General features: G+C 33.1%; 2 protein-coding genes across 5 annotated transcripts in view; one reads left to right on the top strand and one right to left on the bottom strand.

Annotated features, from left to right (window-relative positions):
• Camta (Calmodulin-binding transcription activator) overlaps positions 1-27,777 on the top strand; it is a 1,863,487-nt gene that overhangs the window by 322,172 nt on the left and 1,513,538 nt on the right. The window lies entirely within an intron of this gene.
• Positions 15,250-17,239, bottom strand: LOC140440913 (uncharacterized). The gene is made up of 2 exons (XM_072531274.1): positions 16,871-17,239; positions 15,250-15,621 (listed from the first exon to the last, which is right to left on the bottom strand). Exons 1-2 carry the CDS (start codon positions 17,237-17,239, stop codon positions 15,250-15,252), a joined length of 741 nt encoding a protein of 246 aa, XP_072387375.1.

Below are 27,777 nucleotides of genomic sequence, written 5' to 3' on the forward strand. Positions count from 1 at the left end.
ACATCGTGACATGGTACCGTCCACGGCCTGCTACAATAATGAATACACCAATATTTCAAAAGGTACGCCTATTCTTTGTATAGATAACGGTAATGAGTAAAGCGAGTTAATTATCGTAATTTATTCACAATTACTAGTTGCTATTTTTCGCTAATGTATTTAAAGTCAAAATATTGCATTTTTTCTTCGGTTATTATTCTAAATTCATTTAACCAGCGACCTCTTAAGTTTTACACAAAACAAGTTAAGAACAACTGACCAACAGTGGAAGCTGTTAAAATATACAACTGTGGAGACGGCAACTATGGATTAATTGATCATAAACAAGCTTGTTTTGCAAGATATTGATAAATGAAATATTAATATTAATTAAAATATGAAATTAATAAACTCTTAACGGATATACTCAGTGTAGGAAGCCTAAGCAGTCGAGCTGGTTCCTTTAAGAGGTGAAGCTGCAATAAAGTTTTTAAGAAAAGGTTTATTTAGTACAATTTAAATTAATTTGAGTATTAAGGAAGTGAGAGTTTTCATTTGTTTCCCTTGTAATTTTCAAATATTTCAATAAATCCAACTCCAAGTAGTTTTTCTTTCTACTAATGTCATTCATGATGACATGATCAATCATGTCACCAAAGCGTTCACTATGATCATTCATAGAAGAATATAAATATGATAAATGTGAGTCAAATATCGATAGATCGCAGTTTGGTTTTGGAACTAGAGAAGCAGTTTTCGTTTTCCAGGTGCTTTTAAGATTTTAGAAAAGTATTTGACAATGTCAATCATGAACAATTGATGAATATTCTGCGAAAGACAGGTATTGACGACAAGGACATTTGAATTGTGGCAAACCTATACTGGGGTCAAACAGCAAGAGCAAAAATTGGCAACGAACTCACTGGAAAGGTGCAGATCAAAAGAGGTGTCCGTCAGGGGTGTATCTTATCTCCACTCCTATTCAATATTTATTCCTAGGAAATATTTAACAAATGTATGGAAAATGCAAATGAGGGCATAAATATAAACGGCGAGTTAACGAACAATATAAGATATAAGGTTGAATGCTCGAATAAATGAACTTTGAAAAATTAAAGGCAAATATCGAGCACAATTTTAATAATCAAATATTGCCCAAGTACTTTCGCTTTCTACAGCATCATCAGGGGCATTTCGTCAAATTTGGGCTATACAGCAAACGCAGAATGTAATAAACATGAAATTAAACATAAATTGTACATAACACTACACTAAAACAAGAACAAACAATTTAAAATTATTTAAAAATTATTCTACGCTACATTCTTGTCGGCAACAAGAAAGAGAATTCTCTCTCTCTCTCTTCTCTCTGTGGTTCGGGCTCACATCGGTCGAACTATTCAGAAGCGTCACAAACAAGATCAGAATTGCCATGTTGATAGCCAACGTTCGCAACGGACGGGGCACTTCAAGAAGAAGAACTTTCGAATGGTTCTACCTACATAAGAGGCATCACAATCATCACATTTTAATTTATAAATACCACTTTTGTCAAGAGTGTTCATCCTATCTTTAGTATTATTTAAAAAAGGGATCTAAAGTGTTGTGTGACTTAAAGGAAATTTTTATATAAGTAAAGAAGAAATATCTGATGATATTTGTGGCCTTGGGTTGAAGCAAGCATTGTGATATGACCAGATATGACTACACTACCTCGTAGACTGTGTTTTGACTGTGACTATTTCCGAAGAAAACAACTGCGTAATGCAAACGCAGTTGCACATTCTTTCTTTAAGTACCCATTAAGAATGTATACCATTTAGTTTTAAATTAGTCTGATAATGGGGTATAAAATAACCGAACGCCCCGATTCTCCTCATTTATTAGTTTGTTGTTGCAGTGGCAGCTGACATCAAATAATAGGTTTACAGAATTTCCGGTGAAACCCGCCTTTCAGGCGGTAAGTTTTAATTATTTATCACTCTCATTCTTACACAACTTAGACGATACTTTAAAAGTAAAAATGACTTATATTACTCTAAACTGTTAAAACTCTGGATCTAAAATTTGGATGTCACTCTATTTTTAGTTTACTGAATATCTAAGAATCTTTTGTCATTACCGAGAACTTAAATTCTAAAAAGCAGCTAATTATTTCGGATTTCTTTGAAAAAAATTGAAGTCTGTCTTCTTTCGTTAATTGTAACAAATGTTCTTATTTTCAATAAATTTTTGAAACAAAATGTTTTTTTTTGTTTTAATGACGCTTTCTCACTGGGCGATTTTATCGGTCAATGTTTTCGGCCAAGATTTAGCCGAAAATACTAATGAGAACACCTGCAAATAATAAAAATCGACAATAATTAATCATTTTTTGTAGTTTGCAAATGTTTTAACTGCTATCCTTGACCGAATTTTGTTGATCAATTTTTTTCGGTTGACAAAATTCGGGCAAGAATAGGAACGAAAACATCTGCAAGCGATAACTTCCATGATTTTTATTGTTTGCAGATGTTTTCGTAGGTGTTTTTTTTGTGGATATATTTTTAATTCAAATTTTTTTAACGATATCCTGAGATTCCAGTTATCCAAGTTTCACTGTATTTAAAGTGAGTGTTGATATGAACACATCGAAAGCACATATTTATTATTTTTGTTGGGTTTTTTAATTTTGACCTGCCTATGGTGTATTTCATGTACTTAATTTTGTAATTATTTGGATTATTTTGTTCATTTGAATTCATATTGTTTAGAATTTTTAACGATTTTAACAATTTTTAGAGATATTTCTTAATTGTTTTATGGTTATTTATGCAGTCTAAACAGATTTGTGTCATTTTTAATTTGAGCCCAACACGACGCCAATGGTAAAGGTTCTTTGTTCATAGTTCCTTCGATCGCATCCGGATTCGAGATTGCCGGATGGGTAATTTTCTTTCTCGTAAGGATGTGTTTTGAATAGATTAGAGATACAGACACAATTTGATTGGTTTACGAAGTATACCGTCCTGACCTCAGAGAATTAAATTTGCGATAGGAATCAGTTCGCTATTAAGAGCGACTATCTGTTAATGGATGTTCCTAAATCGATATTATCGATAGAAAAATAAAATGGCTTTCAACTCATTTTCAATCTGTTTAGTGTAAGTTATCTCTGATAATTATGCAATTTAGTACCCCGCTTTCACATCTACATCTATATCACAGTCGGTAAAGTTATGTTTTCCAAAAACACACTCTAATGAGATGATCTAATGAAATGACATACTTTTCTAGAATGATCGATAATTACTACGTATTTTTAAACGCCATAACTTTGGTTCTATTTGTCAAAATTTGTATATTAAATTTTTACACACCTAATGAAATTTAAAGATTGTTTTTCATAGCTAACTTTCAAACTTTTGGATTGTCAGCTGATCGTTAGCAAAGGTTTTGTTTTTATTTGTGTATGTTGATTGATTTGTATACCTGCCCATACTGTTTTATTTTACTCTCTTATAATAATTCCTTACTATGTTGCTAATTCTTTTTCTTCTTCTTTTTATGTAGACATAACTCAATCTGTTTTTCAGTGTGCCTCCAGTAAGTTATCGTTCCATCGTTTTCGTGGTCTTTCTACTGATCATCTTCCTATCTTTGTCTCCAAATCTGCTTCCCGATGGATCCGATAGCGGTAGTCGGTAGCTGTGTCATCCGGCAGCACGGCCTACTCTCCAATTTTCCACACTGCATTTTATGTGCGAGTACATTGACATACAAGCGCGGATTTCCCTCTACCAACGTTGCCTCTAGACCAGAATTTAACTAGGCCTCTAGGCCAGATTTTAGTGTAGAGTAACTAGGTCCAGAGTTCTTATCCATTCCATAAGCATTTGCCCATGCGTCTCTGAAGTGTCTGATAGCAAGGAGCCCCACTCGTTCGCTATGTTTGTTCTCAGTGGTTTCCTCTAGTGCTTTTTTTGTATTAGTGAAGGTTTTCTCCTCTTGTTAGCTTTTAGTATCAGGACCTGAATCATTTGGGTGTTAGGGTTGAGTATCGTGTGATAGTTGGGAGTATGCACTATCACACAGAAACCGTTTAGGAAGTTGGATAGTCGATAGTAAATAGCTGCTCCAATTAGCCGCTTTTCACGACAAGCAGGAGATGCTAGGGATATATTCTACTTAAGCAGCCCGCTTCCAGATTGGTGCACTGAAGGATACTGAAGCTCTGATCTACGCTAATAACGTCAACCGAGGTTAGGTTTAAAAATGATCCTTGAAAATATTCAGTACATATTAAATTTAAACCACAACAGCAATATATTATAGCCTATGAATAGTTAGTCAACGAACTTGGAAACGGTCGAGATAATCAAACCTCCGAAATTAAAAAGACGAATAAAATTAATGTTGTGGCGTCTTAGATTTTAGGCTCATAGAGGTAAGAAAAAAATAGGAACGAAAAAATATAGGAAATCAGTGACGATAGAATGGTAAATCAGATTGGTTTGGTAGTATTCTATAAATTAAGATACATATTGATGCATATATAGAAGCTACAAAAGCTCTGTATAAAGAAAATAAAGTGATCATTAAAATGGGAACAAAAATCATAGGAGACTTCACCACAACAAAAGGGTTCCTGCAGGGTTGTTCCACATCTCCAACCCTATTCAAAATATACTTGGAAAAAGCCTTGACTACATGGAAAAGAAAAGGCGAATGCATGGGAGTACCGGTACGGAACGAATACTTATATACGTTAAGCTTTGCAGACGATCTAGTCGTGATTGCACAAGACCAAGACGACCTCAGCTACATGATGAAGAATCTACAAGAAGAATATACCAAAGCTGGCCTAGATAATAACCTCGCGAAAACAGAGTACCTATCTACAAGTGAAGAAGACATAGAAGATCTACAGATTGATGACAACGTAACAATCAAAGGAAAGGATAAATTCAAATACTTGGAGTTTATAATCACGAAAAAGGCAACAACAGAGGAAGAAATTACACAAAGATTAGGACAAACAAGAACAGAAATCCGACAACTTAACTCAGTATGGTGGGATAGACACCTAAATATGAAGACAAAAACACAGATTTATAAAACATTAGTGCGAAGTATTAAGACATATAGGGCTGAAAATTGGATCATAAACAAGAAAAACAGCAGTAAGATAGTAGTAACAGAGATGGAATGCCTGCGAATGAAGGAAGAATCGATAGAAGAAGTAATGACAAAATAAAGCAAAGAACATCAATAGAAACAGACATACTAACATATATAGAACAAAAAAAACTAAAGTGGTATGGATATGTAAGGAGAACTAGCGACAGCAGATGGATAAAGAGAATAACCGAATGGAGCCCCATAGGAAGGAGGAAAAGAGGACGACCCGGAAAATCCTGGAGGAACGAAGTAGACGACGCTATGAGTAAGAGAGGCCTAAACGATGGAGAATGGGACAAGAGAGAGAGATGGAAACGGTTGAGCGAAGGAAGACAGTAAACACTGTAGAATCCCTGAATATATATATATAAGATGCATATTGAAAAACAAAAGATTTTCTCAATATTTTAAAATATATTGTACCAGTTTATAGTGAGCCTGTTATTTTAATTATGTAGAAAGAACAAAGTTAAATAAATAAAATATCAAAGGTACAAGATAAAGAATAAGTAACAAAAGTTAAATAAAAATTTGCTCTTAACCAATAGAGAAAAGATGAAAAATATAAATAATATAATCTTATTCATATAAACAAACGAGAGAAATAAGAAAATGTAACCAGTGAATAACTTAGGAACCATTTTGTACCAAATAGATGACAATAACAGATGTTGATAAAAACCAGTCGAAGAGTCCATATTCCCAATTAAATAAAATAATGTACTATAGCTATATCGCGGTACTCCACAAATTCGCTATCGGAATAATATCATCACAAGTATATTGTTACATTTTGGAATTAGCAAAAAAAGATAAACTATTACTAACTATGTATTAACAATTCGATATTTAGCGTAAGCGTTCTTTCCACCAGTCTATTTAACCAACATCAAACTGCTCGACCCCACGGACAACGGACAACGGACGGACGCATAGACATGCAATAAATTAAACATAATGGTCGAGGGAGGCTGTGCACTCCGTGTATGACGTCAGCGTTCCGTGCACTGAATCTCAAATCCGGGACGGTTTTGACAAGGAACCCAGTCGACTTGACTCTCCACATCCACAACCTATTGCTCTAACAGACGACTGAAAACGAACATGGAAAAGGAGAGCAATCGATTTACTTTCCAATAGGACGCAGATTTTATCAACGATCAATAAAATTTTGCGTAACATATTTTAAATATATATATACAGGATGTTTCACATTAGATCATAAATAGTTGATTTTGGAAATTATATTTAAAGATTCTTTACTGCGGCTTATTAGCGTGTAACCGCTTAAGACATTGCATACAGTGGATGTTCGTTATGCAGCTGACGAGAGGAAAGGTTAACTGGAGAAGGTTCCATCGATTGTGTAAAGACTGGAACAAATCGTCTAAGAGATGAAAAACTCGTTCAGAAAATCACACAGGTTAGAAGACCTTGAAGCGGCATTCTCACCATTTAACTTAAGTATTTACATATTGCTAACCTGTTCTATTACATAACTAATTGTAGAAACATCAAGTCAATGATAAAAAAAGCAGAAATAATGGAAAAATGAATGATTTATATGCAATTGTATTGGATTATGGTCAAAAGAACCTTAAGTACAGATAACACATTTGGTTTTATAATAAAAAAAAACTCAGTTGTTAATCTTCGAAGCTTTTTCTTGTCTGGACTATACTTCCATGCATTGACAATTTAAGGATTCAAATTATGTGAGAATGTACCTGCTCTTTTTAATACATATTTCTGTCTGCATTTTTTATTAACTTTAATTTCGTTATAACCGAAAAGGTATTTGTGTTTATGATCCTTTTCTAAACTTATCTTTTTCACATATAAAGCAAAAGATATTGCCAACTGTAGCTATAATGTAAAACTGCTTCACTTGTAATATTCATTGAATATAAAGGTGGGTACACATTTGCGAGCCGAACTGTTTGTGAACTGCTCGTGAGCTGTTCGCGAAGAGTTCGTTGAAAATACGTTTATGTTCAGGCTATCCAATACCCTAAGTATCTAATAACAAACCGAGAATTAATTTACTTCGTTATTCTAAACATTTCGGTATTTTGTTTAGATTATCTGTTATTAATTTCTCTCGTTACTTTTGAATAAGCCGCGCTCGTTCAGCAATTTTGTTTAACCGAATGATCTCATCGCACACTTAGCAGAAACAATCTATAGATACAATTTATAGTTCTGCGAACATTCTTTGTGTTCGTCCCAAAAACCGACAGGCTGTGGTTCCTGAAGAGCAACGAACGAACAGCTCGCAAGCGGCTCGTCCCGTCGTACAAATTAACGAATATAGCGTTCACAAACGGTTCGCGAACAGTTCTGCTCGCATATGTGTACCCGCCTTAATTCTCTTCTAAAAGACATAATACAAAATAGTAAAACATATAAAAAACTCCAAAACTTTGTTACGTAACAAGAATATTGTAACCGCATGAACACTTTTAATTTTTAAGGCTATATTTGTGTGCTGCTTAGAAAACGCACGCGCAGCACTTACGTATACCGCGTCTCACGCTTTTTTACATATCTTTAACTACCCAATTTATATCTGCCTTTCCTTGGGTGTGTTCTATATACATATATACAATATGTAAGTCAAGTCTTCTTTAATATGCTTTTTAATTGTGTAACGATAAGACTACCAAAGAGAATTGAAATACTATTATAAAATAATACCTCAATGAACCATGGGAGCTTATCGTCTATGCTTCGCCTAGCTCAGTATCTCAAGTGTGAGTTCGTCTTGTCTTAAACTAGGAATTAAACCATGAACCTGTAGCTGATAGCAAATAAAACAATTATTTAACTAATCATATTTATTAAAAATGTGACAAAAAAAAACAATCAACCCTGCCGAGGCTTTACAATAAATACATTTGGCGATACTTATGGCATCGATGGGTGATTGTGTGGCCTCCCAATTAGATAGTTCCTTCTAGAGACTAGTAGGTCCTCCTAATCTGCAGTTCTTCCATAAATTGTTTCTAGGAATTCTAGGAATATCCAGTTATTCCATATTCTCCAATAGTGTTTCAATAAACTCTCCAATACAGTAAATAAAATCTGGAATATGGCCAATAAACTAAAATATAAGTAACAGCTTGTATTAGAGACACATCAAAAGGGGTTTAACTTTCTTGCCATTTTACCAAATTACAATGAAACAAATAGCAGATGGCAAGGATAAAACGAAATATAATTAATATTAAACTTAGTTAAATTTTTTATTAACATTCCTACTGCACAAGAGAAACGTGGTTTAAAAGAAGTAAGGTTATGAATATTGAGAATGCTGTTAGAATTATAGAATATAGATTACAATGAAAGTACTCACCCCAAGAGAACTCTACAGACCACGAAATGAAGCTTATTATAATTCTTGCCTTCTTTTATAAATTTCAGAAACAGGCAAACAATTATATTCCCTCTACGTTAGAAAAGTTTATTGACAGAAAGTAGGGAGACTAAATGAAGTTTGCACAGATGACATAGGACGTATGTTTATGATGGAATTAGCACTTCTGTCAACATAGAACAGAATATTCAGTCTACCGGACAGGAAGAGAGACGGAGAATATTTATTCTACGTGACAGAAAGAGAGGGAAAAGAAAGACAGAGGTCGCCAACTACTTTTTAAAGAAAAAATAGTAAAAACGAAGCTAAAGGTAAAGGAATTAATAAATTAATACAGAAATTAAAATTAAATAATTATTTAAATATACATTAATACAGATGTGACGTTTGTAACGTTACAATTGTCATTTGAAAAAACAGTTTTGAAACAAAATATAACCAATTTTTGAACTTATTTGTAATAATTGAACTTTAATTAAAAAATATTATAGTTACAAAAAAAGTAAAAAATTATTTTAAAAAAGCACTTTTTCAAGTACCGACCATATTTTTATTGCTTTTTATGTATTTTCAACAAAGATATTGCAGAGTTTAAATTTTTATGATAAGAAATGTTTGTTGCTCTCAAAAACCATATATGTTTATCTTTATACATATGCTCCTAAATTAAATAATTTCTAATTTACTATGCAAATTTGTTAATATTAAAATTGAGTTGTTATTATACATTTTATGCCTTTTTCGTAAATTTCGTAACTTTTCCAAATTATTAAATAAATAATTGATTAATTCAAAAATGTGTCATTTTTATGTGCGCATACATGCAATAGATAACCCAACTAAGCAGTTACAAAAATGGTTATATCTCAGAAACTATTAAAAATAAGTTGGGTGGATAGAGTCACGAATGTCGAGGAGTTGAGAATTTACGAAAAAGGCATAAAATGTATAAAAAAAACTCAATTTTAATATTAACAAATTTGCATAGTAAATTAGAAATTATTTAATTTAGGAGCATATGTATAAAGATAAACATATATGGTTTTTGAGAGCAACAAACATTTTTTATCATAAAAATTTAAACTCAGCAATATCTTTGTTGAAAATACATAAAAAGCAATAAAAATATGGTAGGTACTTGAAAAAGTGCTTTTTTTAAATAATTTTTTACTTTTTTTGTAACTATAATATTTTTTAATTAAAGTTCAATTATTACAAATAAGTTCAAAAATTGGTTATATTTTTTTTTCAAAACTGTTTTTTCAAATGACAATAATTGTAACGTTACAAACGTCACATCTGTATTAATGTATATTTCAATAATTATTTAATTTTAATTTCTGTATTAATTTATTAATTCCTTTACCTTCAGCTTCGTTTTTACTATTTTTTCTTCAAAAAGTAGTTGGCGACCTCTGTCCTTCTTTTCTCTCTCTTTCTCTCCCGTAGAATAAATATTTGCCCTCTCGCTCTGCTGTTACCAACCTTCTTAAAGGAGATGGCACATGAAGAAGAAGGGGGGTTTTAGGGGAAAGCCCGAGAGTAAAATTGGTAAACTATTTTGCGTCTTTTTTGGGGTCCCAAAATTTATATTCTCTGGAAAATTCAGCTTCTTCGTATGATATTTAGGGGTCAACTCTCTTACGACTGGACTATAAAGCTGAATCCTTTTTAGAAAACGGAGGTACCTTAGGAATTTAAGCTTTTTGTATTTAATAACAGATATTTTCATCTGCGTATTCCCAAATTTTCATCCTTAATTTTTTTTTCGTGTCCTTTGATCGAGCTAAATAGCATTTACAGTGGCTCAAAGTCATTTCAAATATTAATCGTAATCCAATAAGTTCAGATGTAGTAGGTATGTCAGAATTACGTGAAAATTTATACTTTAGAAAATTAGTTAAATCCTATTCACGTTTACCAGTTTGCGAGTAAACTATCAAAACTTAAACCTAAATCTAGTCATTGTGTACCAAGTTTGTTCATAAGTTGTAATGAGACCGTCGTTTACAGACGGGCACAATGAATTCGGAAACAGAATGTACTTAAATTATTTAACCCGTTTTGCCTTTTCATAGAAGGGATTATCGTCCAAGTACCTGGATAAACGTTCGTTATATATAACTAGAAATCAGAAATGGTAATCTTATAATCAATTTATAAGTTTAAGCAAAATACAATTTATAATAGTGGTCAACAGAAAAAAAAATTACACTGACTTCATCACATGTCATTACTTATTTCATCAATTGTTCGACAGGTGCTAAAAATCAAATAACCCGTAATCACAGACGTCTAACTAACTGATCATTCCCATAATAACCTTAGAGGTTGATGCCATACGTTTTTTAATAAAAAACTGTCTACAGCAAAGAATGATTCTTTGGTATCTAGATGGTAAATTGATTTCTTTTATACAACTGTGGCAATCCCCCTTTTAGTACCCAATTCATATAATTCATTTTGAACACTCATAATAACAGCCAAAAACATTTCTAGAATCACTGCGTGCCCTGTCAAACATCTGGCACTCTTAATTTTACCGTATTACCAACCACCAGGAGAAAATTTGATGTTTTATGTATTTTCTTCGCTTGCTTTTTAAGACCTTCCTTTACACATGTCCGTTTAATTGCAACAGAATCTTGCCTCTCTGAAATTTGATTAGAAGACAGTCCTTCTAGAATCGCATTAGATTCAGACACTGATGGCTGTTTAGGTTGTTCTGGTTCTTGTTCTATTAGAAGCTAATTTGGTTCATCCACTTTTGCTTCTTTACGTTCTTAAGGATGAGAACCTGACTGGGTTTCTTCTACTTTTTCCACGAACGCTTTCAAATCTTCATCAGTCGAAATATTTTCTAGATCACCTTCTGGCAGTGATGAAGTTTTGGCAGGAACCCCAAACATAGCTTTATACGGACTGCACTTGATGCCAGAATGGTAAGCTCGGTTTTTGGCGAATTGTACAAATCGAAGACTCTCTGACCACTTGTTTGTTTGGTTGCTTTCTTACCAAGAGCTTAGCATATTTTCGATGTCTTGATTCGAACGTTTAACAGATTCTTGTGACTGATTGTGCCTTGGCTAACCGTATACTATCTTTAAATCTTTCCACATGGAGCACAGTTCTTCTATAATTCTTTTGGAGAATTCTCGCCAATTTTCGCTTTGAAGAATGCTAGGAGCCCCAAAGGCATAAAATATGTTAAAAAGAACTAATGCAACTTCTTCTGCACGTTTAGTTTTCAACGGCCGTAAACATACAAGTTTTGTTAAGTGATCTTGGCAGACAATAACGAATTTGAATTCATTATCTTCTTGGATTTGCATTTTTATCAAATCTATTTGACATCTACTATTCATTTCTTCGGACAATATAGGTTTCACTACTAAACATTTTTTGGGAACTTTAGATTTTCTGGCAAGTTTCACACATATCCAAATATATCGTTATGATTTCTACAGTTATGTTCTTGTACTTCTGTTGTGGTTCTTTTAATATTCTTGTTCTACCTCCATGCTTAATAGCTTTATGTGATCCGTTCATTAATTTAAAGAGTTCTTCCAAATGAACATAAAATAAAACATTCTGTTCATCTTTACTTAAGGAGCAAATCAATTTTTCAGTTTTTCAAATCTTCATGACATCATACTTTTTCAACCGCTTATATATAGCTTAATAAATAAGTTTACAATGGAACGGGAAAATAACCAACAACTACCATTCCTAGATGTGCTAATTATTAAGAAAGAAGACGGAAGCATAGGACATACAGTATACCGAAAATCAACCCATACTGACAGGTACTTACACGCAGACTCACACCATCATCCTGCACAATTAAATTCGGTAATAAAAACAAGATCGGAGACACTGGCAGATGAGGACCATAAAAACGAAGAAATGTCCAAAATGTCAAAACAGCTCTAAGAAAAAATGGCTTCTCCATGTCTACGATTGAAAAGGCACAGAAATCTCGAAATAACAGCAAAGATCCAGAAAAGAGGAAAAACCAGTCGGAAAAAATATCCTGCCCTATATAAAGGGTACGACAGACAAAATCAGCAGATTGCTACGAAAAAACAAAATAGAGACTATTTTTAACACCGACAGAAAAATCGCAACCATATTACCATCGGCAAAAACAAAAGTTGCATTGGAAAATCAAGGTGTATACATCGGACAGACAAATCGAAGGATACAAGTTAGACGCGAAGAACATCGAAAGACAAGAGAAGACTTCATCCCTAGCACAACATGCCATAAACACACGACACAAAATAAACTTGAATGGAACAACAATGCTAGCCATCATCGAAAACAAAGCAAAACGTATAATCAAGAAAGCCATAGAGATCGAAAAGCATCCAAAAATTTAAATACCATAAATGATGCCCAAAGACTCCCAAATACGTGGAAACCAATTCTGCAGAAAAACATAGAAATTACCAAAACGACACGTTCAAAGCGTTGGTAAATAGCCGCTCCGAAGATTTCTTTTAGCATGAAATACATATAATCGGATACACAAACGCACTGTACGTGAAATCAAATTTTAACTGTCTTTCCTATTATTTCGGTATACTCTTCATGAGTACTAGAAACCAATTCGCTTTGATTTTGCCCATTTGACACGCTTTTTCTGTAAAAATTGGTTTTTATAGAAATTTCATGCGATGTCTCGTCTTTTTCTGTTACATCTTCATCTTCACTAGAAACTCTTTATTAATCATCTCTCATTTCTTGCACCGAATCGCTTTCGTGATCGCTGGGTTTTCATGGGTCTCATTACATAATCCATTTCAACAAAGTTTCTTTATAGTTTGCGTCGCCATATCTGATTTTTTTTAATAGGCTTTACTTTCGAAATTCAATACTAAAACCTAAATCAAACCGAGCAGATTTATAAAATATGGAAACAAAAAACAAAACGCATAGCTAGCATGAAATCACACTTCGACGTTATAGCGGCCGAATTTTTAAACGGTACTACTTTAAAATTTTGCCCCGTGTGGTTTTTGTTTTCATGGAAACGCTTCGTCTATTATTAAAAATTTCCAGAAGAGCTCTGATAAAATTAAATTTAAACCAGATTTCCTTTTTTCAGCTTTTTTTATTATTTGTATAAAATGCATCCAAACAATTTTTGTTTTATATATAAATTTACTTTTGCTTTAATTAAAAAAAATACCGCGTACTTTTTTAGTCCTCTATACATGTATTAATATACACCCGCACAACACAGTAACTTTTTACACAAAAATATTAAACAAATATAAAAGTTGCCGGAGGTTAGTAGCAAACTCTTTGATAGCAAAATATCAAACATAATATAGACCGTCGGTTATGTGTGCAGCTTAATAACAGCAACAAAGTTGAAAAGCAAAAAATTTTAGTTTGATATTTTTGAAGTTTCTAAAACCATAACTTTAATTATGTTCTAAAATATACATTTCATTAAATAAAGTAAAACAGTTGTACCTACGGCAGTTTGAAAAGGGCGTAAATTATAGTGTTTTGAGTTTTGTTTAAAAACTCAAAAGCGTTTGTTTTTAAAACATGTTTTTAAAAATAAAGTCACTAAAGTTTTTAAAATTAAAGTTTTTAAAAATAATTGTGCCCTATATCGGTATCGTCAGCGGATGCGAGAATTTATGTTGATCTATTGAAGCTAGTTCCATTCACTCTAATATTTCTCTGTCTTACAGTTTGGCAACCATACAATACATACAAACATATAAACGAGGTTGCCATACACACTACGATAAATCGATAACGATTTAACTGTACCGTTAAAACTGTACAGTTCGTCGTTCATTTAACTACCATACACGCTACGATAAATCGTTACGATTTAACGGTACCGTTAAAACTGTGCAGTTCTCTTCTTATAAATAATCAACAATTTTCATGAGCAATTTTCATTTAATTTTTGTTTGTGTTCGTGATGGCTTCGACTGACGACGACGTGTCAGCGGTCGTGGGATTAATATTCGCCTTGAAAAAGAAAAAACAGCGGAAAAATCGTAGCATCTGGTGTAAAGACTGGCTGATGAAAGGAGAAGTTTATTCTCATGTGAATTTGTTGAAGGAATTAAAAATATTTCCAAAAGATTGGCATAATTTTCTAAGAATGGATAATGATACTTACTTACATCTGCTGTCTATGGTAGCGCCAATTATCGAAAAGAAAGATACTGTTATGAGAAATGCTATTCCTGCCCATGACAGGCTTGTTGCCACTTTGAGGTTTTTATCGACAGGAAGAAGTTATGAAGATTTGAAATTCTCGAGTATAATTTCAGCTCAAGCCTTAGGCATCCTTAGGGTATATTATACCAGAAACGTGTGAAGCCATATATAAAGTTTTACGCAAGGACTATTTTAAGGTAAGAAATAAGAAAATAATGACTTAATAATGTTATTTAATGTAATTATATAATAATTTTATATGATTATGTTAATATTACATTAATAATATTTATAAATTTTGAATATTAAATTGTGTCAAATAACTAGCCGCCGAATCCTGTGGATTTTGGTATTCATCTGAAATCGCAGAAGGCACTGGGCTAGAGTTGGTAACAGAGGGGCTGGTATTACAGTAGTTGGGAGTATGTGAAACGGGAAGAGGAAAGTTGTTAGCGTAATTACGTGTACTGCCAATATTATTTGAATCTATGACTTGGTGAGACATGGTCAAATTTTCCATCTCTGCGTGAAATAAAGTTTCATTTATAATTTTTTTGAGCCAAAATCCGTTGATGCTTCGTAAGGTCCCTGAGCTTAGCTGCAACGTTGGCTCCAAAAATGTCAAATCTGTCATTGGTAGCTGTCGGCTTTTTGAAATGATTTTGCACTGTCTGCAGAACCTCAGTAGTTAGCTTCTCATTTTCAGTAGTTTTTGACCGTTTCCTTTTAAAGGATGTTCTTTCAGTTGAAGTTGACTGTGTCGCTGAATTAGAGATTGGCTGCTCTGTTGATTGTAAGGGTGCCTGACTTTGGGTTGCTTGACTTTGCTCTTCCTCAAACATTTGCGCATTTGCCTGTGTAGGCGATGGTGTAGTTGATTGTGTGCCTGCAGGTGACTCACCTTCCATTTCCTGAAACAAATGTTTTATATTTAAAGCTTCACTTTCCATTTCCTGAAATTATGTTTTTTAATTACAGTTCCCATTCTCGGAAGAAGAGTGGAAGGCCGTGGCAAGAGTGTTTGAAACGAGATGGAATTTCCCACATTGTCTAGGAGCAATGGACGGTAAACATATAGCAATTTTTCGTCCGCGTGGAAGTGCATCGGAGTATTTCAACTATAAAAACTATCATAGCATGGTGTTATTCGCAATCGTTGATGGAAATTACTGGTTTCTTTTATGTGATTTCGGAATTAACGGAAGAATTTCGGATGGCGGAGTACTCGCTAACACAAAGTTTTTTGAAAAACTTGAAAATAAGCAGTTGTGTATTCCAACCGACGAAGTGGTCGCAAAAAGCACTAGAAAGTTGCCTTATGTGTTTGTGGGTGATGATGCGTTTCCACTAAGAACAGATTTAATAAAACCATTTAGGCAAGCAGAAGTGACCACCGATAAAATTAGAATTCTAAATTACCGTGTATTACGAGCACGGCGCATAGTCGAAAATGCGTTTGGGATAATGGCATCTCGATTTAGAATTTTTCACACAAAAATTAATATTAGCCCGGAAAGAATAGAGTCGGTCGTGATGGCTAGTTGTGTTTTACATAATTATTTAATGCACACGTCAGACAATACTTACTGTCAACAAGAATGCTTCGACCGAGAAAACATTGTTGAAGGGTCAATAACTCGAGGATTTGATACGGTGAATTCGAGTTTTGCTAATTTGCAACGAACAAATGTTATTAAAGCATCAAAATCAGCAAAAAAAGTCAGAGAAGAATACATGGAATACTTTACAAATGAAGGCAGCGTTCCGTGGCAGAATAATTTTATACATTAACTCATAATTAAAACTAAAAGAACTAAACTTGTAAGAATAATATATTAAACAAGACAAGATTTATTTCGTTTTATTTTCGCATTTACTTCACCTTCAATAATATTTCCTTAGATTCCTTACTGAGTAAGTTTCCTATATATTTTAGCAGTTGTACTTTATGAGATAATAGTTTTTCTGAACCGATAAATTGTGTGAAATTTAAATCAAATATTATTTCAATTAAAAAAATTAAAAAAATTACATTTCGTCAGCAAATTCGGACGTAATGAGAAACTCTGTATCAAGGACGAACCGAGGGGGGATATACCACCACCGAAATAAATTCCTGGGCTCTACCCTGGTCTGTATAAAGGCATATAAATAACTCACCTCATTGTCTGTTGAATCGTTATCCATATTGGAACGAGAATGTCTTGCTACATCCTGCTCATCTAAAAATAATAACATCGAGAAATACCATAGTTTTGGTACGTACACTTCGTCGGTTCCCGCTCCAGACTTCTTTGAGTTAGCAACCTTTGTACGTTCTTTTTTATATGTTGATCGAATGTTGTTGATTTTCTTTATAACTCCAGCTTTATTAGCATTGGAGTCAACAAGTTTTAAATGTTCAATTAATTTCGAATACGCCGAACGTTTCAAGTCCCTATTAAAATAATTTTTATCTTTTGTATTCCATAAACAAGGTTCACTATAGTACAAATTTATAAATTGTTCCAGCCATTCGCGAGACCCCATTTTATTTTGTATAGGTACTTAAGAAACTGAGATCCATGCAAAAACTGAACGATAATACGAACATACATGTATCGATAAAACTACGCAGTTCCTCTGATTCCGATAAATCTATTGAAATTTTTGTACTGTTCCGTTCGACGGTACCGTTTTTAAAAATCGTAGTAAACTGTGCAGTTTTACCCTATACACGTAGCGTTTATCGGTGTAATTTGAACGGTACAGTTAAATCGTAACGATTTATCGTAGCATGTATGGCGTCCATAACAGCCTTTTCCAAGCCAATTTTAAAGTTTTTTTCGTTGAATTTTAAAGAACCAGCTTAAGTTTTACATTTTTAATTTTACCAATCTAACTAATTAAGGTGGGATGGGATGTAAATGTAGCTTGTACCTTGTAGGATGTAAATGTGTTTCGGATATCATTTACAAATCTGCATCTTAAAGGTAAATATGTTAGTAATAGATTTTGTAGAGGTGTTAAATCATTGAGGTTGAAAATGAAGGTTAAAAATGCTCATGGTATAGGATTTTTAAAACTGAAGTTTTAACTGATTGCTAACGTTAAAGATAAACGTCGTGTTACTTGAGAATCATCGTCAAAGCGAGCCATTACTTCATATTCTTGATCAGCCGTAGTGATTTTCGGTCGGCCTAAGTTGTCATGTTTAGGACAAAATAAACTATTATCGTCTAAGTTCCGAAATAGATGTTTAAATGTTTGGTGATTAGGTTGCAGCCTGTTTGGGTATCTTTTTAAATATTCCCCTTTCGCTTCACGCCAGTTAACGTTTAGCTGACAATAAATAGCAATCATATCTCTCATATCCGTGTTAGAAAAATTATTATGACTCGGCAATTTCTACTTTTTTTTAATACACCAAAATAAACTGGATATTACAAGAATCATTAATTAATCGATACAAGCCATATTTTTGTTGTCAAAAGCATTCGTGACATCAGCTTTCAATGTTAAAATTTCCCGTAATGCATAGCGCCACCTGGTAACGTATAAACAAAGCATATGTTGTCTACCTCTGACAGACCCATCAGAATAAGTATTTAATTATTAACCTTCCTACTCTCCTAAACTAAATGTTACAATCTTTGTCTATGGGTACGGGTAGACCCAGTGGATAAAACTCATATCTGTTGTGAATTAAATTCCAATTTTTTTTATTAATTCGTAAAAGCTTTTGAAGTTTCATGTTATTGATCTATCAAAAGTAAAAACTTTTTTTTGTAATAAAAAATATAATAAAACTTTATATTCAATTAAAATGATATATTTATTCAATGCAACTTTTATAAAAGATATTTAAATGATCAGGACAAATAAACCTCATACATGCTTTTCAACTTGTACGAGATTTTCTGTCTTTTTTCCATACGCAGTCTTTACACCTTCCACGTTTTGGACTTTCATTTGCATTTAGAATAGGTCTATCCTCTTTATTATCATTATTATCAAATCGCAAAATGCGGCTAATGTTACAAAATCGTTTCAGAGACATAGTAGCTCTAAAAATGGTCCTACCATCAGAATTTCTCCAAAGTTTCCGCAGAGATTCTCCGGCACCTTGATGAACACCAGCCAGAAGAAGTAAACCTTGAATAAAAATGCAAAATTTTAAGATAATTTATTTTATAACTGTAATGAAAGTATTTACCTATAAAAGATTCTAACTCTTCCAGTGATATTTCTTTTACAGCTAACATTTTTTCATTACATATGCGACCACGTTCTCTGTTAGTTTCCACTAAGAGTAAATTGTGCATTTCATCAGTGAAAAACAATTTCATTGAAGATATATGTTCATCGGTAATTCGTTGAGTGGCATATCTGGTGGGACCTGGCACAGGATTTAGTATATTGATGGATCTAAACAATATACAACGCAATTAGTAAAACCCACAAATTTAGTAAGATAATATGTGTCGCACTTGAGCCACCACTTACCTTACACGTAACTGAGGTGGTGATCTTCTTGTTCAGGAACTTTTATTTCATTTTCCGAATTTTCGCTTTCATCTTTGTCATCATCAACCGTAGATACATGTTCTTCTTCAGAAAATTCTTCATCTACTAACTCTTCATCACTAGTGACGGTTTCTAAATTGGTAGATTCATCTTAAGAGTCTTCTTGATTGTACACCATACTCTCAACTCTAAACTTCAAGCGATCAAGTCTGGTACAACACTAAAGACACTCGACAAACGCTTCCGAAAATAGAACCCATAAAATCTAATCACCCTTCTCAGAAAAATAAACAAAACAAACATTACAGTTGTAAATTTTTATACATAAATGTTCACAAACATGCAAGTTATAGCAAAAAATAAAATTTTAAATTTCCACTTTAACTTTAACACCCTGTATCTTTCTTAATATCAATATTTTATTAGAGTAAGTTGGCTTAAATCGTAATATTTTAAAGTGTAAAATCTACTGTTTCGTTTTGTACAATTACTTAAGGACCACCGTGTAATATATATAATTTATTAACGATAAAATTTCAGAAGAATTTGTATTGTTAGGTATAAAAATTTAAAAAATATATTAATAAGTAACTCGTTTTATCTTTATAACCCTATCAATACATTTGTCATCAAACTATTAACTTTAGAGATATAATATATTTTTGTTAAATTACATTATATAGTTTATTTTTATGCAAAACTGCCAACCTCAGACTCACATTGCCTCCAAGTGTCTCTCATAAAACCGACCACATCCGAAGGACCGATTGCTCGGCTGTGATCTACTTTAAAATCAGGCCGGATATTTCTTTTCAGATTTTCAATTCAATCCAGCAGACCAAGTTGACTTTTATTGAGACGATAAATAGTACACTCCGAAGATTTCTTATTAAGATCTTTTCTGCTTGCGATTCTATAGAAATCGGTATAAGTTATATATCCAGAGTACTCCTTTAATCTGATGCCAAATGTTTCGTCGACCAATATTTTACCGATGATTCCATTAGAACTAGTTGGCAGCATTGACATAAAATAAGGGTTCAAATTATTTCAGAAAGATCAACATTTTATTCTAAGGTTGTTTACTCGATGACTACCCAAGCTGCGTAGAAAACGTGAAGTTAAAACTTTCAGCATCATATTCGAAGGAGAATTATACACAGCGCGTCTAGATATAGGTAAATGTTTCTTCTTTTACTTTATTCCAGAGTTTTAAGTATTAGCTGCCTATTCCGGTATAAAATTGTATAACTGTAAATTACACATCTTTCGATTCGAAAATTCGAATACGTTATTTCCATTTTGTTTGGTATTGTTATATTTTCTCATTGATCAAGTAGATATTTAGTTCTTGCCTTTCTTCTTTATCTCGCTGTCTATCAAATTTTGTAATTCAAATCGCTCTTCTGAGAAATCTCGTTTCGCTAGCTGGGATTCTAGAGTTACCCCTTTGCGTCATTAAACAGCTTTCACATCCAGTAACACAGTAGGTACCTCCAGTTTCTTATAATAAACTTTTATTATTGTATCGCTTCTGGTCTTGTTCTTCAATGTTCTGTGAATTGCTTTACACATGTACTAATACCTGTCAATGTTTTGTGATCATCATTATCCAGCCTTCTGCATCCAAAGTTGAACATACGCCTCCCGTAATTTCTTCCAGTTCTATCGGTCTTGAGCTTCCTGCAGACAATTCTTAACGATTCTATTGACGTCGCATGCCCATCGTGTATGTGATCTACCTCTGCTTCTCTGTCTGCTCGTGATCTTCATAGTGTAATTTTTTGACTCCTCCGCCCGTCGTTCATTCTGGCCAGATGGCCTGCACAGTTGTAAATTTTTATACATAAATGTTCACAAACATGAAAGTTATAGCGAAAAATAAAATTTTAAAGTCCCACTGTAATGTTGCCGAGAGGGGGCATTTGGGCCTGTAAGACCCATCGCCGGCTCTTCGGGCTTCTTCCTATCCCCGGAATTGGATCGGGTATTCACCATCTTTGGTTTGTCGCTGGTAGAAAGGTTAAATACTACCGCTGTTATAAATAACAGTTCCAGTGACAAATATCTGTTATAGGTAACGGTTCCAAGGAACAGTTACAAAGTAACAGAGCAAAAATGGAAAACAGATAGGTAAAAATGATCTAAGTATTCCTTGACTTACGGAAGGAATAACTTAGTAAACAATTAAATTAAATGGTATACAAATATAATGCAAAGAAAAAAATGTTTCTAAGTGTTTCTTGACTTACGGAAGAAACAACTTAGGACAGAAATATAAATAAATGAAATATGTAAATGTGAGAGTAAAATATGAAAATATTTCTAAGTGTTTCTTGACTTACGGAAGAAACGACTTAGAGTGGAAAAATAAAATACTCAAAATATAAAACGAGAAATGCAAAAATGAAACAGATTATAGAAATATGTCTAAGTGTTTCTTGACTTACGGAAGAAAAAACTTAGAACAGAAAATAAACAAGAGAATCAAATATAGTAAAATAAATGCACAAATATTTATAAGTGTTTCTTGACTTACGGAAGAAACGACTTATAATAGAAAACAAGAAAAATCAAATATAGAAAAGATGTGAAAATATTGCTAAGTGTTTCTTGACTTACGGAAGAAACAACTTAGCATAAAATAGAAAATGAAAGAAACAAATGTATTAAGTATTTTCTTAACTTAAGAAAGAAAATATCTTAGATAAAATATCGGAAATAATAATGCCACAATGATTATGAAAATATTTCTAAGAGTTCTTTGACTTACCGGAAAAAACTACTTAGACAAAGTACAAATCAAAATATAAAATAGAAAAAGCAAGATAAATATTTCCAAGTGTTCTTAACTTACGGAAGAACAACTTAGATACAAAATACAAGAAAAATAAACAATCAGTACATGAACAAATATAGATCAGTGTAATATCCTAACCTGAAAAGGTCTGAATATACAATAATGCTAAAATAAAAAGGTATACAGAAAATCAGAAATAAAACAATAACTTAGTTGGAACAATAATAGCACCGACTAGGTCTACAGTAGAAGAGGCAAGCTCGACTGATCGATGAGAGAAAATCTACCTGCTTTTATGTAAAACAAATCCTTTGTTTTACGTAGCGAAAGTGGAATTTCCCTGCATCGAATCAATTAGAAATTTGGATTTGGCCAAACTTGGAATTCCCAAGTATTTTGACCGATATCCAAATTCCTTGATGCTGACGGCTGTCAGCTCCCGGCTGACACGCCTCCGGAGGACAGTAACATCCTGTATCTTTCTTAATATTAACATTTTATTAAAGCAAGTTAGCTTAAATCGTAATATTTTAAAGTGTAGAATCTACTGTTTCATTTTGTACAATTACTTAAGGACCACCCTGTATGTACTTCCTTCTCTTCCTCGTACACACTTTTTTCGCTTGTCTTCTCTCTGCTTCATATTCATTTCTATTTTCGTCACTTGGTTTCTCAATATATTTTAGTCTTTCTTTGTTTCGTTTGATATATCAATCTATAGATTAAACAATAGAAACAAACAATAAATTTAATGAAAGTATGATACTTACAAATACCTCAACTTATATTTTTAGATGAAATTGGGACACCCATATACTGAACCAATTTTAATTTGTAAAACTTCTGATATAGGTAATTGATATTTAATCTATTTTTATTTCCTTTACTCATATTTTTAGATCCCTTTATTCGTTATTTGTTTTCAAAGAAAATATCAATACGCTTGTTTTATATTTTCACTATACCTTTTTTTTTTAAATTGAAATTTTTTATAAACACTTAATATTCGTTCTGTGTTCTCAGTTGGAATGAGTGCCAAATATCAAAGTATTATGTACAAGCACGAAGTAAGCTAATATTTATGAATACCGTTCTTTCAAAGAATTCAGCGAACGTACAACATCAATATTTGACAACAGATTAATGATTTAATTTTTGAGGATTTTGTGCGATACAGTGATGGTTAAATATAGTTTCTTTTTTCCAATGCTTACACAAACTAGATTCACTCAGAAAATGGATAAAACATCCGTTTTCTTACGATATATCTTGTGATAAAATTCTTGTGAACAACCTTTGTGTTAAAAGATAATCCAATTATACCACTACTTTTTGTTGCAATAGTTACATTTTTGTAATGGATTTATACGTATGTTAGAAGCACGTATGATACTAAATTTAAGAAGATATAAGTTACATTGTATGACAAGTAATAAACTAAAGCAACAAGCGAATAGTCTAGACTCATGAGCGTCAATATTAACACCTTAGCACAAAATAGGTAATTAAGGAAAGGAAAAAGATAATAGTTCGACTTAGCGATAGTTGAGATTTTCTTTCTATAATACGGTAAAACTTAAAGATCATAAAACTACTTAGTCACATCGTAAAAATATAGAGGAGAGTAAAAAAATAGACGGATATGTAAAGAAATCTAAATGTTCGAAAATCATTTTGGATTTATGCAAGGCAGATAAAACTCTTTAGAGTTAAAGGCACGTTTTTATTGGGACGTCTGTTGCGATCATCGTTGAGCGATCGTCGCTGAGCAATGATCGTTAAGCCATGATCCCAACGGAGTGTTTTTACTGAAGCGATTATTAAATTATTGAGTCGGCCATTGTCTGGTTTTAGTTTTGGTCTGTAGGATAAGTGGTTGCTACGATAAGCGCATGTAAAAGAAAACAAAATGCTGATAAAAACCATTTATTAGGAGGTTATGTTAAGTTAAGTTTCGGTAGCATGTGCAGATATCGTGTCAATAAGTTTTGCATCTTTTTTACACGTAAAATATGACATTCTCCAAAACAGGAATGACCTGACAAACAGCTAAAAATCTCTCCAATAAAAAACTCTCAAAATCATATACACAAACCACTATAATCGCTCAGCGTTTGCGACTATGTCTGCACTCGGACCAGTCGCCAACGATCGACGCTAGCGGTTTCAGCAGGAGATGCTCCAGTCAAAACGGCGCCGTAACAAGCGGTACACCGCGATCATCGTTCAGTGATGATCGCTCAGTGATGATCGCAACAGTTGCTCCAGTAAAAACGTACCTGATAATCAAGTGTGTGACAGGCTCATATGCACAGGTATAGATAGGAACAGAACTTCGATGCCATTTGGTATACCATACTAGTGTTGTATCAATCGCGATTGATTCGTTCGTTTTGATTCAATCACTTTAAAGTATTGAACGACCGAATCCCGCTAGTTCATAAAGATCCGATCGTGCGGTGACAAAAATCGATTGATCGACCGCCGACGCGACGCGCCGATCGAACCAAAACAAAATCCCACAGCCAATACCCTCATTACTTTCGGTCCTCACTTGCAATGAAGATCGATCAGCTTCATGCGTTTGTTTGAATGATTAAAAAAATTAAAATACTAAATATTGAATTAAGAATTGCGTGCAAGGCAGGAACTTAGAGCTATGGACCGGGACTATTGGAATTGGAAAATATTTTATCGGGATCCAACGATTACTTTCGCTTGTGTTATTATTAGTTAGTAGGTAGTTAAAATCATATAATATCTATTTGCACGCCTTAAGTGCGAGTCCAAACGTTTAAATGATCATAATTATTTACATTTGGATGCAGCGGATATTTCCATATAAATTTATAATTACATATTTCTGAGTAACACTAAGAACCTAAAAATAAAAACAGAATAAATTCTAGCTTGTCGAATAAATGTACGAACTTAAGTGTTAAAAATATATATTTAGGTGATAAAAATAAACTTGATATTCCAATAATTTAGGTGAAGATCAATATACATGTCATATGAAATACCGTAGGCAATACTCTCGGTTTTCAGTCGATTCAGCTCAATCAATCGGTTACTCGTTATTTTTTTTAAACGGGAAGGAAAAGTATTGAAACGAACGAACGATTGAAATGATTCGATTGTTTTCAGAGTTGGTCACTGATTGATTCCGTTTTCATAAAATGAACGATTGGCACAACGCTATTACATACCCTTCAAAAGATAATTTTCTGTGAACAAACACGTCCAACAGCTAAACAGTTGTCAAATTCGTGCGGACGATCCTGCGCTTGCCGAGTATAGCAAATGTAGATAGTTACCCCCTCAGACGCACCTAAAATTGGCAAAGGAACAACTTAGTGTAGCACTTTTACATTTTTTTTAAAAGACCTTTCGTTTCAACCGATGTATTTTCTTTTTATTTTTCTAATTTCATGAGACATCCGGTATAGTCACGAATTTTTCTGCGAAATAATTCTCACGATATTATTTTATGATCACTTTGCAAAATTTCTGAGGTAATAAAAGATTCAGTTAGAAATTTATTTTGAACTATTCTAAATAATAATTATTATAAAACACTAATAACATACAGGTCAGAAACGTGGTTACTTACACACAACGACCAAGAATTGCTTAAACGTTTCGAGAGAAAAATTCTAAGGAAAATATATGGAGTAGTCCAAGAACAGGATTTGTGGCATAGGCGCTACAACTTTGAGTTATACAGAAGTTTTGGGAAACCTGACGTTGTAAAATGTATTAAATTAGCACACCTTCGATGGATAAGACATGTAATTAGGCGAGATGAAGATGCAACGATCAGAAAAATTTTCGACCGAAGAGAACCAGTGGGAAGACCAGAGAAAGACCAAAACATAGGTATCAAGTTAACATAGAGGATGATCTAAAATCTATCGGAGTTAAAGCATTGAGAAGAGTTGCTAGAGACAGGGGCGAATGGAAGATTGTTCTGAAGAAGACTTTGAATAAATTTAATTTAATAATTTGAATATTTTTAAATAATAATACCTTTTTAAAGATGATGCCATAATGCCGTAAAGAGCACCGTCTGCATCAAGATTTAACACAACCTTGTTATCTAGGTATCCCTTTTTTAATTAGGTAAGATATATTATAACTATCTTAAATTTGTATATTTCTTTAGTTTATAAAGTTTAATCGTGGTTATAGGTAAATTGGATCAACTAAACATGGACTTTATTCATTTGAAACGAGGACTTAAAGTTAGTTAAGACCTTTCTTTCCTATTTTTTTTTCCTAAGAAATATTAAAGAAATAGTTAGATTGTCATCGAATGCCATAGTCTGTGGACTAGTGCGCATTTCAATACGCATCGCCCCGCCTCAAATTTTCCCATTGTCTATTGACCTGGAAATCCCTATTTATCGCTCGAACGGAACATATAAATATTGGCGATTTTCAGGTCAGCCAGGGTCAGTTCCTCGCGGGCTCTCCGAGAGCTTAGTGCTCTCGGGGCTCTGCTCCTGTTCTATTTTCCATACTCTGTGGCTGAGAGTTATTTTCAACTTTATCTTGGTGTTTTTATTTCGACAATCCTTTATCATGTAAGAAAATATCTTGTCTTTCTCAAGACAAGCCATCGGAAGACCACAACCTAATGTACCATTTTCGACGAGGAATTTGTTGTGTAAGAAATATCTTGCCTTTTTCAAGGCAAGACACCGAAGATATAAATATTTTCCGAGTCCATAACCCGAAAATAGACTTAAGTAGAGGAGCTCACGACGTTTACTCCGAAGCCATCTACAGAGCACCCGGGGATATCAGAAGGTGGTTAGACCCATATTTGTTCCCCCGAGGTCACAAGATCTGCCTATACGTACATTGAATTTATTTTTCTTTTTGACATTTGTATCAGTCCATCCCTTTTGTGTTATCACCATCTTTTTATGTTTTTTTGGGATTAAAAGATTTTAAAACATTTTGTTCATTTTTTGTGAACAATTGTGGTTTTCTTTTTCTTTTTTGTTTTTTTTTTGTATATATTTCGCATAACTTACCTCCATAAACGACTCAGCCCATCATTTACAATAACTGAGTAACTGTGCCTGCGAGTCAAAAAGTGTATCAGTGTCATGAGACTACTTCTTAGTAGTTTAGTACACTATGTACGGTACAGTTTTTAAAATAAAAAGTAAATTTAACTCTAAAGTAACAGTTTAGCCAATTGATCCATAGATTTAAAAAAATATAATTTCTCTTGCAAAAATTTAATTTTTTGTAGAACCATAACCTATCCATAATCTACTTTTGCGGAATAGATGGCAGTAATAATTTTGTGAATTAGTCAAAAACAGAGTAAAACTTAGAAGAAGTATAGAATAAAATTTAAATAAATAACCTGTTAAATAATTAAAAAATCGGTTGCCTGTAAAGTCGGTTTTACGGGCGAAGATTTTACGTGACAACGTCTTTTTCTCGGTAGAATATTTACTGATATGAATATTATTAAATTGCACAATAGGAACAAGGAATTGAATGAAAATAAGAATTGCACAAATTTTAACTATAGAAATATATTTTGTTTGAAACCAAAGATACCTTTCAAACAGAATTAATTAACTTTGGGATAGGTGGTGCAGGAGCCAAAATATCTTTAAAACATCTTATAGTCATGCTACTAACATCTTGATGAGCTCAAAATTAATATGGAAATTCTTAGAAAGTCTAAATAACCAATACGAAATAAAAATCTCTCATGGATTGAAATCCCAATGGC

The sequence above is a fragment of the Diabrotica undecimpunctata genome, chromosome 5 (genome assembly GCF_040954645.1).
Source record: "Diabrotica undecimpunctata isolate CICGRU chromosome 5, icDiaUnde3, whole genome shotgun sequence".
NCBI lineage: Eukaryota > Metazoa > Arthropoda > Insecta > Coleoptera > Chrysomelidae > Diabrotica > Diabrotica undecimpunctata.

Bases quoted from the DNA above. Each gene is read 5' to 3' on its own strand.
- LOC140440913 (XM_072531274.1), bottom strand. From the start codon at position 17,239: ATGGGGTCTCGCGAATGGCTGGAACAATTTATAAATTTGTACTATAGT. The intron at 15,622-16,870 runs GTGAGTTATTTA...CATTTGTTTCAG, and splicing joins ACGATTCAACAGACAATGAG to GAAATGGAAGGTGAGTCACC.